Here is a 17,196-nt window from a genome sequence, read left to right as displayed (position 1 = left end):
GGGTAAATGAGTTCCAATTTGGACATAATGAGCTTAAAATGTCTACTGGATATCCAGTTTGAGATGTATAAAAAGCAGTTGGAGATATGAGATTGGTGGTCAGCAGAGCGTTTAGGGCAGAATATGTAGATTTGGGAATCATCAGTATAAAGATGATAGTTAAATCCATGGGAGCTGATGAGATCACCAAGAAAGTAATAGTCAAGAGAGCCCAGGACAGTCCTAAGGGATACCTAGTGTTAGTGAGTATGATCCAGGAGAGGATCCAGCAAAGGAAACTGAAGAGTTGTCCAGTAGGTAAGAGGAGAACCACATAAGAATGGTGTCCCAAAAACTAAGATGGGGGGAAAGAGAGGGAGAAAGCAATCAATAGTGTCAAAGACTATAGAGAAGTCAAGATAGTGAGAATTGAGAAAAGACCATTAGATTTGGCAATTAAGAGATCGTTAGTAACTTTGAAAAGAGCAGTTTCAGTGGAATGATAAAGTTGGAAACCAGATTGTAAGGGGTTAAGAAGAGAGTGAGAGGAGAGAAAGTGGAGGTACCTATTGTAGATGGCCTTTTTGAAGAGTTTAGCTACAAAGGGCCAAGGAGATATAGGGTGATAGTATGGGTGGAAGGATCAAGGTTTTTGAGGATGGAGGAGCCATGGGCATGTTTGCAGGCAGTTGAAATGAGCCAGGGAAAAATTGAAAATGAGTGAAAGAGTGGGAATAACAAACAATCTGTTGGAGGATGTGGGATGGAATGGGATTGCTTAAATAGGTGGTGGGGGGGCTGGGGGTGGTTAGCCTTGGTAAGGAGTAAGGCTGCTTCAACTTGTGAGACAAGAGTGAAGGAAAAGAAAGTGACAGAAGGCATCTTTTTGGTTTTGGTCTTTTTTTTTTTCTTTACATTGTCAATATGTTTTTGGTTTAATTAATTGTGATGCCATATGTGGGCAGCCTATTATTCCACTCTTGGGCCTTAGCTGTTTTATAGGCTCTATTTGGTCTTGTTTTGACTATTGATTTACATTAGTTAAATTTCTGGATCAAATTATTATAGTCATATAATAAGTTCATTTGTTGATTCCCCATTTTCGTTATTTGTTTTAATAGGTTAGGATTGAATTATTTGAGTTGTATTTTATGGATTTTTTTCTCATCCTTTCTTATAGTTGTTTACTAATTCTGATATGTGTTCTGATAAGTCAGTGGTCTGTTCATAGGTGATTCAACCTTTTAAGGAACCTTTTCCTGTCTTAAAATACATATAAGGGGCAGCTAGATGGCGAAGTGGATAGAGCACCGGCCCTGGAGTCAGGAGTACCTGAGTTCAAATCCGGCCTCAGACATTTAACACTTACTAGCTGTGTGACCCTGGGAAAGTCACTTAACCCCAATTGCCTCACTAAAAAAAAAACAAAACATATAAATATTTTTTTTGGCTTCATGTGCTTGCTATGTGCAGCTCCTTTCTATTCTTTTCTTGAAGAACACATTCTTGGTGTAAAGGCACAAGGAATCTGTCTAGTCCTCAAGTTGTTGCTTTTCACATTCTTTCTTTAACCATGCTTGTCAACATATTTCTTAACATCCTACTTATTACCAACTTGGTATCAAAGTCATGAAGTGTTAAATGTATGTTGAATACATTGGGGGGGGTGCGTCTTTTGATTTCTTCATAGAATTTTTCTATCTCTTAATCCTCTGCAACTGACAGAACCCAAGTTGCAGTCATTTCTATGGTAGCCTTCTTGCAAATATTCATCAAAAGTACTGCTTTATGAGATGACTTCACCATGAAATCAATTTTCTGGTTGCCTTTGAGCATATATAGTAAGTGAACTCTTTCCTTTACCTCTCCAGTGAGTACCAGTATACTTCTTTACATGCTCTCAATGTTAATGAATTAAAGTGTGTCCTCTCCTGAAGTCCTACTCTAATTTCTTATCACAATGTGGAAGTAACTGTGGGTTTTTGTAGACTGTGCCAAGGTGAACACCCCCACTAGAAAGTCCTACTTGAGGAATGCGCTTATCAGTGGATTGTCTCTCTCTTACAAAGACCAGCCCAGTTAGTGCAGAGAGGCTCATTACTTGATAACTGCTAGGGTTAGGGGTTTGTTTGTTATTGAGGGAATAACAAAAATACATACATTTACATACACACACAGAGACACACACACACACACACATACTCAAATATTTGAATGTTAAGCAGGTCAGTGTTTCACAAAAATGGGCCCCATGGCCTTAGAAAAAAATAATTTAAACAAGAAAAACCCAAAGTTAGGCTTGAGTGGAATTAACTAACAAGGGGACAGTACCACTGGGAAGGAAGGGAAGAAGGAAGAAAGCAAGCAAGCTCCTATTCACTTCAATTCTTATTTCAAATCTTGTATTAGAGAGAGGTTGGGAGCATGCAGGGGGTAACCAAAAGATAGAAAGTACCATTGTTTCAAGGAATTAGAAATACATAGCGTGAGGGGGCATCTAGGTGGCGCAGTGGATAAAGCACCGGCCCTGGATTCAGGAGGACCTGGGTTCAAATCTGGCCTCAGACACTTGACACTTACTAGCTGTGTGACCCTGGGCAAGTCACTTAAACCCCGTTGCCACGCCAAAACAAAACAAGAAATATATAGTGTGTCATGTTTCACTTTTGACACTTGGGGTCTGTGTATTTTTTTTTAATCACCATTAAACGTAAGGTCCTACACAGCCATAACTATGTAGTGGAAGCCTATAATTATTCATTTCATTACAGTGAGATAGGAAGATCATAGGATCATTGCTTCAGAACTAGAAGGGACTGAGATGTCATATAGTCCAGTCCCCTCATTTTATAGTAACTTGCTGAAGGTTGTGCAGATAGCAAGTAACAGGTACTATGGTATCAAATTCAGGACTATTTTCATTGTAGTATACATAGTCCTTTCCTCAAAAATATTACCATTTAGCTCAAGAGATGACATATACAATATAATATAAAATAGAAGATGATTGATTTAATTAGCTCATTTTAGTATTCAAAATCTGGTTCAAATAACAAATCTCTGAATAGTATTTATATTAAAGGGACTGCCAACCTTCCTTGCTTGGAAAACTTGATCCACTAGAAAATTTTCCATGAGTAATTTGGCATTTTTATTAAGTTTTGCATGATCAATTCATTTGTTTTTGTCGATTCCACTTGAATTTTTACCTTTTAATTGTAGAACATACCAATAAAAAGCTTAGCTTCTTAAGAAATTATGTGACTTAGGAGACTGACTAGATTCACATAAAATACTTCCTAAGTGTTAGATTTGTATCTTTTAAGTAGGACCAGAAAAGAGTCAAGTTTGTCTATAACTATCTAAAAGCAGTTCTTTTATAATAATCTTATTTTTGCTATTGAATATAAATTTTGTAAACTTAATGGACATTTATTCTGTATGCTCCTATTATAATTTTATGTTGTCCTATCTTCTTGACATAAATAGAAGAAATTCCTTGATACCCTAAACCTCCTTGTTCACAACATAAATAAAATTGATTTGTCTTGAAAGCATAATGTAAGAGTTATAACATTTACTGCTAATATTAAAATACATATTTGTCCAAATGCTTTCAAAGACAAGTCATTTTGCATAAAGCACTATTTTTGCAATTAGTTTATTTGTATCTTATGTTGCAGACAGACTCCACCAACGGGGAGAATCCAAGCATCAAGAAATCCCTCTTTCCTCTTTTTAATTCAAAGAATCCTTTAAAGCATAGTTCTTCTTTGAAAAAGCTTCCTGTAGTCACTCTACCTATGGTATCCATTTTAAAGTACTGTAGCTCTGAAAACCTGCTCCAGTAAACTTGTTTTACTGATGACAACAGCATGTCTTTTATTTTCATGGGGTCATATTCTCTTTATGCTAGTTAAGTATTTTGAGCCAGTTCCATAAATTCACTGGATCCAAATTATTGACCACTCTGGCATGTTTGAATAAGTTTAATAAGAAGGATGAAGCTTAAATCTAAAGATTATCAAAAAGCTTACATGAAAACAAGTTGATAGGCTATGCTGGAAGACGGTATTCATAAGTTCACTTACTATTCCTAATCAATAACTATTTGGGGGGCTCCTGGACATGGTCTGTTAATACTTGGTTTGCAGTTTATTCCCCTAAAACAAAGTTTAATGGATAAAACAGAGTAGAAATGTAGGCTTCATAAAAAACAAGCTTCTGGTAATTTTATACTCTTTACCTGGCTTGCTCTCCAGTATTTGCTAGTGACCTACTTTTTGTGCCAGGGTATTTATTCTGAACTTGACATTAGCCATTCTCCGTTCATTGAATTGTTGAGAGAAACAAATCTTAGTTTTTCAGAATAAGTGAAACAAATCTCCAGTTTCTTCAGTTGTCCTCATGGTATCCCATGGAGGAATACTTTGACCAGTACTTACTGGGGTGCAGTTCTCTCCCACTTCGGCAGCAATAACAGCCAAAACTAGACTCCTGCCTTCCTAAAATTTAGCATTTTGCTTTATTTCCTACCAGGCCAATGTTTTGGTTTTATTGAACTGGTTCATAACCTAACTACAGTATGGAATGCTATTGCTATTGAATGAGGATAAGATGTTGTAATTTTTTGTGTAGATTGATTTAACTGCTCTCTCTTACAGCGACTAAACTAACAGCATGGGAATGCTTTAAGGGTAGAGGTTTTAACAAAGTTGCATGTCATCTGCTAGTTTTTCCTTATGGAGGGGCATCTATGTTAAGAGTGCAGTCTCACTTAGCTAGTGAGCACACTCATAGAAAAAATATACACACACACATATATATATGTTCTCATATATATATTATGTATACACACAAAAACACACACATTGCAATAATATTTTGGGTTTTAGTTTTGGATTGTTGGGATAAACCCTTAATTAGGGGGGAAGGGAGCTCCTTAGAAATGATAATCACATAACTAGATGCATTGGAATGAGTTAAATCTCGGCCTATTTTCCTTCATAGGTGCCCAATACAGATGGTCAGGATCTTCTGGCATTACAGAAAGCCATTCACTCGACTAATCACCAAAGCAGCCGGCCGAAGGAGTGGCGCCCCGAGAAGATCTCAGATCTTCAAGTTCACGTAAGTGAATGATACCCACATATCTTGATGTGCTGTATCTGGGAATATTTTGACGGCAATATGCTAGAGGGGTGTGTGTGTGTGTGTGTGTGTGCGCGCACGCCAGAATTGGGCAGGGATTACCCCAATATAGGAGCAGCAACAGCACAGACTGACAAAGAATCTCTGGCTATGGATAGGCAGTTTTCAAGTGAATTAAATCCAAATCATCAGCAACCATATTTTAAAATGTTTCAAATTATTAATAATTAGAGTAAATTAAAGCAACTCTGAGGATCTACCTCATGCCCATTAGATTGGCAAGGGTAGCAAAAAAAAGAAAATGACAGTTGTTGGCGGATCTGTAGGGAAGCAGACAAACTAATACCCTATTAGTGAACCTATAAATTGGTCCAGCCATTTTAAAAAGTAGTTTGTTTTCATGTCCAAAAAGTCACTAAATTCTGCATGTTCTTCCACCTAGTTATACCACCATTGGACCTTTACCTCCAAAGAGATCAAAGAGAGACTAACAGGACCCACATGTATAAAAATATTTATAGCAGCTCTTTTTGATATAGCAATAAACTGGGAACTAAGGTGGTGCCCATCAGTTGGGGAATGACTGAGCAAATGAATATCATTGAATGTTACTGCATTGTAAGAGACAGTTTCAGAGAAACCTGCAAAGACTTAGGTGAACTCTAATTAATGCAAAGGGAAATGATCAGAACCAGGAGAATAATTTATTCAATAACAATATCTTTTTAAAAACACCATTTGAAAGACTTAACTCAGTGACCAACCATGACTCCAAAGGACAAATGGTGAAGCATGCTATCCACTCCCTGACAGAGGTGAGATAGAGTCAAGATGCAGAATAAGCCATACATTTTTGGATGTGGCCAATGTGGGATTTATTTTAACTGTTCATATTTGCCAGCAAGAGTCACAGACAAGCAGGACAGCTTTTTGGGGGTGGGGGGTAGGGGGGGAGCGGAGCAATGGAGGTTAAGTGACTTGCCCAGGGTCACACAGCTAGTAAATGTCAAGTGTCTGAGACTGGATTTGAACTCAGGTCCTCCTGAATCTAGGGCCAGTGCTCTATCCACTGCGCCACCTAACTGCTCCAAGCAGGACAGCTTTTAAATGTACTTGTTGAATTTATTATATACTTTAAAAGAAAAGCAATACCTAATAGAAATTCTCAGTTTTATGTACAACCCTCCTTCTCTATTTTACTATATATGTGGAAATGCCCATTTTATTTGCTGTTTGTTAAGCTCAGAGTAAAAAATAGAAAGAATAGATAGAAGCCAGAGTTTTTGGCAGAACCCATGAGGTGGTCAGTGGCTATGGTCAGCTCTGTTCAGCAAAGTGTCTGCTCCGCCCCAAGTCCTCTCATAGGGACGCAGAGGCTATATCCAGAGTGAAATGGCCCTTGTTCTCAAGGAGTGTTGGGGGTAGAGGAAGGAGGGGGACAAGATGGACACAGATAGGAACTGGCCACACTCCAAAAAGGATGGGGAGACTCCATTCTGGAAGCTGAAGAGGGCCTTGGAGTCATTTGTTTTGTTTTGGCATTTTTCTGATTTGATTTCCTTTGGTTTAATAAAGTCTCCCCTTCAAAACTGTGTAGAAAAAGGGCCACTGGCAGAGTTTGTATAATTAAGGTTCAAGTCAGTTGTTCCAGATGAGGATAGAGATGACTTTTTGGTTTGGGTTTTGGGGTTTTTTGTTAAGTGGAGTTATTATGAAGTTGTGAGAAGAAAAGTAAGAGCTCGGGTCTTTGGCCTTCTGTTCCATGTGCGTCCTTATGACGGAGCTCAAAAGGAGAACAGTTGCTTTCATGGTTTTTTATACCAGGATGGATGGGAGGCTGAGTTGCTTCCTCATTTTAGAATGTCCATGGAGTCCCATACCCATTTCTCTTTCTTTCAGAGTCAGCCATTAAAATCACTCCGGAAGCTGTTACATCTCTCTTCGGCCTCAAACCATCCCACTTCCTCGGATCCCCGCTTTCAGGCCTTACCGAGTCAGCAAGCCAAAAGCTCCTTTTCGGAAGTGCGGATTCACCCCATGAGCCAAGCTTCCAGCAGCAGCAGCGGCAGCACCACGCGGGCCGAGGCCACGCCCAAGGCCCGGCCGACGCTTCAGCTGCCAGGTCAGATAGAGCCAGGCTGGCACGTGTCCCCCGTGAGCAGAAGCACCAATGAGGGGCCATCCTACTCTGAACAGCTGGGCTCTAAGAGCGGGCCAAATGGGCACACGTATAACAGAACAAATCGATCACGGATGCCAAATCTGAATGATTTAAAAGAGACAGCCTTGTAATTATGCTCCAGGGCTTGGGGGGGGGGGAAGCCAGCTCCCTGGGGAGAGGGATGGGGTAGGAAGGGATGGGTACAGACAAGGCCGGGGGTGGTAAGCCAGTATTTTCAGCCTTATGAAGGTGTGTGCAATATTGTGTATGTGGTGCTGCGTCATTGAGCACCACATTAGTCGTCAGGGATCATATAGGAAATGAGCTGAATTATTGATTGCCAGTCACCAGAAGTCTCCCTTGATGTTGGAGTTCAGGAAGAAGTTGCCTGATTCTCTCCCCCGCCCCACACCCCTCCCTGACATTCCAGCTTTAGTGTGCTCCCTGATGAAGCTGGGAAGCTAAAGCAGGCCTTGGCACTTCAAGGGATGGAAAAATTAAGTGTCTCAACCTACGTCCTTACCACATACTTTCTGCCTAGTTGAAATGTGGGGCTTATGTAATCCAACCCTATCCCTTTCTTTCAAGGGTCAGAAGTCGAATTGTATGTCTTAAATTTGGTTTTTTTTTTTAACTTCCATATTTGATAAGATTTGTAACATTTATTTATGATTAACTAATGTTGTACTGTTATAATCATACCTTTTATGTTACAATCTAAAGTTATTTTGAGCTGTTTGAAACATTGTGAAGCAGTGCGACAGCAACAGTAGTTTCTATAAAAACTAAACAGTAACATTTATATATTGCATCAGGAGTATTTTATTCTATATATAAATATATATATATATATGGTAAATACCTGTCTGTTTTATAAATATCTTCATTTAAAGAAAGTATTGTTATGACACTATCTGCCATATTTTTATACATTTGTGATATAAAGTGCAGTATTATACTTCTAATAAAAGGGAGTTGAATTGTGGCCATGTATGAATCCTGCTCCCCTGGAAGAGTGCAATGCTCACGGCACGATCAGCAGCAGCAGAGTGTGTGCCATCTACTCCCAGCCCTGCTAGAGGTGGGGGGAGAAAAAGCAAAGGACCAGGTACTGCCCAGCTAGCTGCATTGTCATGAAGACCTCAGACTGTTTTTTCAGTCCATGCATGATTAGCTCCCCTTTGTGTTAGTGAAAGTTACATGTGCACGCACTGAGAACAGCTCTGGGATCCCTTACATTTCTTGGTACAGTGAAAGTGCCCCTTAAAAACTACAATTAAAAACAGATGCTCTTCCATGGAATATTATGGGGTATAGACCAAAGAAATCCAACATGATTTGTAAGTGGAATTTCAAAGTTGTGAATTTACATAAGGTAAACTGCAAATCATGGCATATCAGGTTTATGCTTAGGTATCTTATTCATTTGTATTGTATTGGGTAACTAAGACAGACTACATTCATGTAGTATTCTGACTTAAAATGCTGCTGTCCTTTCTTTCTTGCTATTTTTGAATATATTTTAAAGCTTCCAAAGCAGTGAAATCTAGTTATAAGAAAATTGTCACATGCCCTATTTTTCTCTAGAGTCTCATTAGAATACCATTTCCAGCAAGGTTACCATTGACACTGGCTTTAGGGACTTTCCTATGATATGGTAGTGTTTAAGTATAACAAATATAGTGTCAGAACAATACCACTTTTTCTTATCGTTCCTTCCCCTTCACTCCCAAGTTGCTCACAGATGTCATCGAGGCTTTTTGACCTTGTGTGACAGTAGCCAGTGATTGTGCTTTATGTGTATTTTGTCCTGCACTAGCAATAAATCACCTAAACACATTCACCTGTCCACAATCCTCAGTTTTGGGAGTACCCAGTTGGCAGCCCTTTTGAAGATTTCTCTCTCTCTCTCCCTCTCTCCCTCTCTCCCTCTCTCTCTCTCTCTCTCTCTCTCTCTCTCTCTCTCTCTCTCTCTCTCTCTCTCTCTCTCTCTTTCTCTCTGTGTATCTCTCTCTCTGTCTTTCTGTCTCTCTCTCTCTCTCTGTGTCTTTCTCTCTGTCTGTCTTTCTCTCCCCTAGGGCTTACATTGAAAGAGAAGAGAGTATATTTATCTGCCCACTAACGCCAAAGGGCGTGGCTTTGTCAGGGTTTGTTCTGCTATCACAGATCTGACTGCCTCAGATCCCAAATCAGTCATGACAAATGAAAAATGTAACAAACTGAACCGCTATGACCACAGTTTTCCCTAGGATTTTGAAAAACTGGTAACCCTAATGATTATGCAGAATACAAAAAAGGAGGTTCCATTTCTCTATGGACTCCCTGAAATGTTAGATTGTGTGTGTATTGCATTCATATTTATATTATGATTTTTTGTGTATAGATTATATGTAGAACTCATTGGTGCTTTTTGTTTCATTTTCAATAAATATGTTGGACACTAAAGACAAACTTAAGGTGGGCTTGATATTATCATTGAAGCCATTTGGTTTGAAATCCATTAATAATCTAGCAAGCTGTGCTTTTTGTTCATTTTTTAATAGTTAGATTTTTTCTCTCTTCCACCAGTTCAGGACATTTCAGCTGGCCCTGCATTGTCTTGAACTGAATTTTTCCTGCAAAACTACTCTATCTTATGTAACAGTTAAAAACCTAACAGCATTCATTTATCTGAGTGCCTATGACACTGGAAAGCCTGCATGGTCAACACTTTAACAATAGGGCTACAACCCTTCCCCAAAACCTTCCTTAAATGTTAGTAAACCCATTTTCAGCATAGAAGGGATCTTAGTGCCTTTGGCACTTGGATAGGGGAGGGAGCCGTTTCTTGTTCACCCATGCTTTATCCTACTGGTGTCTCGTATATGGGAACATTTATGTTGGTTGTTTTCTGAAGCAGGGCCTGAAGTTGTCAGAAGTAATCATTCTTCTTCCAACTGCAAGGAATAGGTGGTTAAAAGTACTTTTGATATATTCCTGGATCTGAACCAGAAAACAGGCACACTATTAATAGCATTTTGGAAGGAGATCTTTAGCCTGTCTTCTCATCTTTGAAATTTTTCATTGATCCTAGATGTGATCTCAAGTTCAATTGATGGCTTATTTTCTTCCTATTCATAGAAGGGGTACTCAAGTTTTCTCACACATCTAGTTGGTTTCAAAGAGGTCATATTAGCTTGGAGCTGTTGCTTTTACCAGAATCTAGTGTGTTGCTCCTTCTCTCAAAGGTTTCCCTCATGGGTCATTCTTGAAAAAAAACATGCTGGATAGGGAACCACAAAGTTGATTAATTCGAGTGTATGCCATCTATACACTTACTGGATGTCATAAACCTTCTAAGAATGAACTAACCTAATTAAAGCTTAAAGGGAATACTTAGACTTGTTTATGTAACCCAAGCAGCCTAGATTCATTGAAGTTTAAAGTCAGTGATACAGTTTCCGGAATTACCCATCATATTATGGAAAATAAGTTTTGAGGCACTTATGGAATCCTTTCTCTTGTCCGCCTTTATTTTTAACCACTGCTACCATTTCATCTGAGAGGCTCAAGTTGTATTTGACTCTCTCAGATCTTTGAGGCTCGTACCAAGTGTTGTTGGGTAGCATTTGGAGCCTGAGATCACAACGAAGTACTGTTCTTACAGAATGCACTGACTCTTCATTGTTCCCAAGTCACCTGGACCAACTCACAGACTGGATTTGCCAAGTTGAGCCTCTTTCCCCAAATTATGGAATTAAAGCTATAGATTAGGTGGCTAACAAACCCTTTCAAGTTGAAGTTTTGGATAAAGCCTCTACTCTTAATCATCATTGCTGTTTTCTGCCTATTGAAGGGTAGGTGTGTATTTTGGGAGAGATATTTTAAGCTTGAAATTTCAGGTTAGTTCCTCCAGAAAGTGCTTAATGCAGCCAGCTGATTTGAGAGCAGATAACAAGTTGGAAGTTTGAGTTGATTTGCACTTGCTGCTATGGGGAACCTGTAGGTTTTAGCAAAAATTTACAGAGCACAGTGGTCTTGGTTATTCATGCTGCTTGCTAGTTATAAAAGAAAACGATGTCATCTGCCAGGCAGATTTGGAACCTAAAGTGTACTGGTGGTGTGGTTATTTTAGAAGTATTTGTGCCTATATTTATCATGGTAAAATCTTTGTAAAATATGCTCTAGGGTCTAACTCCTTACGGTCTAACAATATTCTGAGCTCAGAGCTCTGCTGGTTAGTTTATAGTAACAAATGTAATGGAAAAATATATGTTATGGTAGTACAAACTCAAGGTAGCCAGTTCAGTATCTTAATAGCCTGAAAATAAGTGGTGTATTCTAGGGGAGGGAGGGGGGAGGAAATGTTTCTCATTCTACTTAACATTGCTTATTTAATATCATGCTATCTACTATTCTGTAACTTCAAAAAGTAATCTTCCAGCTACGTATCGATTGTTTCAGATACAACTTTTTAAAAAGTAGAGGAAGAGTTATTTTCAAGTTTTTGGAAAGATCTAATTCTAGCCATCAGAATTCAGCTGGTATATACCAGGATCCTTGAAGGAAGAGAGAGTGTCAATTTTCTCAGATCTGTTCTTATAACTCTAAGATGATGAAATCTGTGTATTGTCCTGGTCCAGATATACTCTTCAGAGACTACTAGTTTTATATCTGGAAGGCCGTCATCTCCAGCATGAGTGGGTGTTTAACAATATCACTAAGCTACCTAAAAACCCCTTTATGACATGAAAGCATTACAGAGTAGACACAAAGATGAACCATGTACACTAGAATATTTCCATGTGCATTCACACTTTTTTTTTTCCTGCATGAGTCGTTGCATGAACAATGGAGCTCCCCTGCGATATGAACTCCTTGATATAAAAGAAAGGAGTGTGGAGACCATAGTGGGACTGTTCAGACTATAGATAGGAATGTGGCCTTTGGAATGGGATCTTTGAGGGTGGGTAGTTTTGTTTTGTTTTGAAATAGAGTATCCGCTCCTTCAGTGGTAGTCCTGGAAGTCCTGGTGCTGACCCTCAAAAAGTTTTGGCCCCAGAAATGATGAGCAAATACAAGAAATAACAGATTATAAATGGGTCACTTGTTTTTGTAGGTACTACAATCATGATTGAGTAGAGAGGGTAGATAGTCTGTCGATTTTATGGAATAAATGATTTCAATGATTTTATGGAATAAACCTCTAAAGACCCCAGTCTCATGGCCATGCATAGAACAACTACCAGCCACAACACAAACACCTTTTCTCTAAAGCTCTGTTCATCATTCTGTGAGATATTAAAGTTGATTGTGAGACTCATTTCTGATGTCTCTTTAGTTTCCATGGGTCAGTCAGCGTACTTGTGTGTTTGCTATGGAATACAAAGTATCATCAAAATGTGACTTATTTTCCCATAGATTTACTCATTAGGTTTGGGATTTTTGTTTTATTTGCTGGCAAAGATGTGTAATAGTCACCACCTTAGATTTTCAGGGCTAATAGAACTGAGCTGTATTAATATAATACTGTATTAAATTCTTTGTAGGAGGGGCCCCTCCTTATCTTTTCTATGGGGCTTAGAGTCCTTTCTCTTTTGCCTCGTTTGGTCCTTGTGTCAACATAAGATCATGATCTTGCACCTTAAAAATCAATCTCTTTGTAGTATTCAGATTTAAAGTTGCCTTGTTTTCTTCTCTTCCAACACAGTGCATCCAGGAGAAAGGCCTTGTGTGTTCCTCCATCTACCCTATTTGTTGTATCTATAGACCGTTGTATTAAGATTTCCTCAGGACTTCCTTTGGTTTCAGTTTATCACACTTCTTCAGGAAGTTGTGACTAGTTTCATTCAGCAGTAGGACCAACTTGTCATGGTGCTTTGCTTCATTTCAAATAAAAAGAGCCTTAGGAATACAAAAAGTAGGTGAGATGGTGTTTATAAACATACAGGATGCTCTTTGCCTTGTTTACCAGAGGATCCAGTTGGTCAAAGCTATCAGAGTCACATGAACAGAGAAAACGTTCACTTCTGCAGAATAAAGCTCTCCATGTAAACTTAGAAGATATTAAAAAAATGGATAGCAAAGTTTTGTCTTTATTTTGACATAGTTTTCATTAAATATGTAAAAATCCCTTGTGGTCGGTTATATTTCCCTTCCCTTGGGCCTTTTTTAATTGGGTGGTTGGCTTTGGGGTTTTTTTGGGGGGTGGGGTTGTCAGTTCTTAATCTTAGTTGAGTCAGGCTGGTTGATGGAATGAAGGAATTTTTCACCTATAAATTTGGATTAACTCGAACAAGTAAACCCAACTACAAGAGTCATCCCAAAATACTGTCCCTAAGAATTGTGTTATGCCATTGGGAATTTCAGAATAGTTGTTTTGTATTTAGGAGAAATTTCAGAATTTCTTCAGTCCCCAATAAGAGTAATATAGCTTCTGTGGGGAAAATATGGCTCAGGGTGAACTTGAGAACTTAGTTTTGTTTTTTGTTTTTGACCAGACAAGAGGATAAGGCTAAGCCAAAATGATGTGATATAACATCCAAATTTATGGGTAAAGAATTACTAGAAATTCTTAAATGCACATACTTTATAATCATAACCTTATACTTTTTACTGTGGAAAGGAGGTGATGGAGTATTAATCTTTTTAATCCTTGAGTCCAAACTGACTTTAACATGTTGAATATTAAAATACTTCACAAGTTAATAAACCATTTGTAAAGTGTTTATAAAACTTTGTATCATGTGTTGGTACACGTTATCAAGTTTTTTCTGGCATGTATTCCATTCTAACTTCTGTAAAATTTCTATTGTTCCTGTAAATATTATAAAAATATTTATCCCGTGGTAACCTTAATTATCAGCATGAAAATGGTTAATTTTTACTGAGCACAATGTATTTTTGAATGGACCTTCCAAAAATACGTCTTTAATAAAATGCAGATTTTGCACTAGAAAATCGATGTTGTCCAGATTGCTGTAACTCCAAATTCTTTCAAGCTAACAGCATTGAATTCCTTCTTATGATAGCATGTGGCTTATTTTTATTTCTTCCTCGAATTCCAACCATTATGATAAAGGTGAGCAAAAATAAAAAAATATCCTCAACTCCAATTCTCAATATGAAAGATTATGGGCATATAACTTTGACAGAGGGGAAGACATTGATTCAGAATAACTTGTTTTAGTTTTGAAGACAAAATTATACAAAATAGCTTACTGAGTCGAATGTAAGACATAAGCAATTACAATAGCTCTCCTTGAAGTGTAGTTTGGTATATGTAACAGATTAATTCAATATTTATGTAATATTTTATCTATTAATTTATACTCATCAGCACACGTTAACCAGAAACATAGATTTTCCTCTGTTTCCTTTCTACAATGTGTGCAGAGGTTTCCATGATGGGATTCCTAGTATAGAAACAAAGGTAATCTAGTCCATAGCTGAGAGGTAAGAATGAAGAAGGAAGCTTAAAAAAATCAGAAAATTATGTTGACTAATAGTGACTTTGAGTGTAGTTGGATTAGATTGCGGCTCTTACCACTGTCACCTCAAATTTTTATAATACTTTTTCTTCTCAAATGCTTAAAGGATTTCAAATTTATTCTCTCATCCTGTTCTAGGAATGGAAGTGACAGACTACTGTTTGAGAATATTTTGTTTAAAAAAACAACACCAAAAAACAAGCTACCAACTATTCTGGAAATGTGACAAAAGAAAGAGGTTAATCATGAGCAATGGACATTTGGTAACCCTTAACTGGGAACCACAGCTAAAATAATAGTCCTCCTCTCCTTCCTTCCCCACCTGTTTTTCCAGAAAACTAGCTCCAGTTGGTTTGCATCAACTTAAAGCCTCACTTCAATTTCACAGGGTTCAGGACTGTGAACAAGATTGTGCTAATTAAATGTGTCCCTCATATATGTAGACATGTGCATAAGGAAAAATTAGAAATAGCTATGGTAGAAACCCGCCTTTCTTAGAATTTGCATAGGCTTTTGTGAATAATTTTATTGGGAAGGTACATTTTATGGGACATTTTTCATGTAATAGCTAAATCCTTTTCTTATAAATTTAGATTTGGCATCAGATTAATGTTCCTAAAAATAAAAGGTAACATGCTAACTGAGGTTTGTTTTTTTTAAAAATTGTTTGAAATGAAGACCTTTTATGACAAAGGCGATGGATAGAATTAGAAACTAAAACTGTAGGTATATTTCATGTAATAGCTATATGTTCATATGCACACACATGCAGATTATATTTCAGTATTCTACTAAAATTCAAATTTTATCACAAATGCGTGTGTTTTGGTTCTCTTTTTAAATGAATCTTATAATGGTGGTGTATTTGGGTGAGCTAAAATGCCATCAGAAATTACATACAGAATAGGGGCTTTTAAAGAATTCAGTGCAGGGGGCAGCTAGGTGGTGCAGTGGATAGAGCACTGGCCCTGGAATCAGGAGTACCTGAGTTCAAATCTGACCTCAGACACTTAACACTTACTAGCTGTGTGACCCTGGGCAAGTCACTTAACCCCAATTGCATCACTTAAAAAAAAATTTGAAAAAGAAAGAAAGAATTCAGTGCAATTTCCATTATTTACTATTAAATCCCCAAATAGCTTGGAATTTTAACTACAAATAATTACAGAATCAGGATCTTAGAAGTGAAAGTGACCTTAGAGGTGCCCACCTAAGTCAGAAAACAGACTCCATACAGGTTCTTTGTGAACACTTTGCCCTTGCACTATCTAACCTGTTTTTGTTTTTGTTTTCTTGCATGAAATTCTGAATTTGTCTCTGGGTCTGATGAAAAGATCCCTGGATTCATTCACCCTTAGGGTACTGTCATTTTCCCCCATAAGATGAGGGGAGGGGTTTAAGTGATCTCTAAGACCTCTTTTAGCTCTTAAAAAATATTTAAAGTTGGGGCAGCCAGGTGACGCAGTGGATAAGGCACTGGCCCTGGATTCAAAAGGACCTGAGTTCAAACCCAGCCTCAGACACTTGACGCTGTGTGACCCTGGGCAAGTCACTTAACCCTCATTGCCCTGAAAAAAAAAATTAAGTTAAAGTAGCATATAAAAAGCCACTTCTTACATCAGGGTAGGTAGTCTACCTTAATCCAATATTTTGTTGCCCTCTGTGAGTCTTAGTATGAGTTACCTACCTAGAGAAAAGATTCTCATTTCAGATGTGTACTGGTGGTCCTCAGAGCCCAATTCTTCCTCTAATTTTCTGAACTTGCAGCTCCCCAGTACTTTGTGGGGTCCCCTTTTTCTCAAGAGCTAAATACTATCCCCTAATTAGGGCAGCAAACCAGCAGGATCCATGATCTTGGGGTGATATCCTGTATAATAAAATGAATTATCACTGGATCATTGAAGGAGAGTGAGCCCTCATTTGATTTATCTCCACGCCGGAAAGCCAAGCAAAAGAATGCTGAGATTCATTATAATGATCCTGAGCCAAGAAACAGGGCCAAACCCTTTATTTCACAGAACTACAGGCATGAATGCGCCATTATTTACTCACACACATATCTATGCCATCTAATTATAACCACAACTCACCTAAAATGTCACTGCACGCCCTTTGAGACTTTAAAATCGTTTTAGACCAGACTTTAAAAAAAGTAATTGCTCTCACTCGGTGGATAACTGTGAGAAGACTGGTAAGCTAGCCTACTGTAACCTGAACTATGGGCCTTTGAACATTTGTGCTGGTTTTTAATTTGGTAACTTATTAAAAGGAAGCCTCCATCTTCAGGGTGATGTACGACCCCACTGGCATTACAGCTTTCCTCAGATCACTGACACCCAAGGAAAGATCTCAACAGATAAGTTGTTAAAGTATCCTTCCCTCAAGAAACTAGCATTGGGGAAGGAGCTTTGCAACATATGTTAGTCGGCCTGGTTG

At 38.2% G+C, this 17,196-nt stretch overlaps 1 protein-coding gene across 10 annotated transcripts in view; it reads left to right on the top strand.

Moving 5' to 3' along the window:
- Positions 1 to 14,325, top strand: part of CDKL5 (cyclin dependent kinase like 5) — a 245,965-nt gene extending 231,640 nt beyond the window's left edge. For 6 of the 10 annotated variants that reach the window (XM_043992514.1, XM_043992513.1, XM_043992517.1 and 3 more), the window contains exons 17-19: positions 3,663 to 3,785; positions 4,990 to 5,109; positions 7,030 to 14,324. In XM_043992514.1, the coding sequence (XP_043848449.1) occupies positions 3,663 to 3,785; positions 4,990 to 5,109; positions 7,030 to 7,422 (636 nt within the window). In that variant the 3' untranslated portion in view covers positions 7,423 to 14,324. Of the gene's footprint in view, positions 1 to 3,662; positions 3,786 to 4,989; positions 5,110 to 7,029 lie in introns of all 10 variants that reach the window. The other 4 variants (XM_043992518.1, XM_043992520.1, XM_043992521.1 and 1 more) reach the window with 4 other exon arrangements.
- The last annotated feature ends 2,871 nt before the right edge of the window (positions 14,326 to 17,196 follow it).

This window comes from Dromiciops gliroides, chromosome 3 (assembly GCF_019393635.1).
Source record: "Dromiciops gliroides isolate mDroGli1 chromosome 3, mDroGli1.pri, whole genome shotgun sequence".
NCBI classification, from domain to species: domain Eukaryota; kingdom Metazoa; phylum Chordata; class Mammalia; order Microbiotheria; family Microbiotheriidae; genus Dromiciops; species Dromiciops gliroides.
This window is presented reverse-complemented; position numbering and strand designations above follow the sequence as displayed.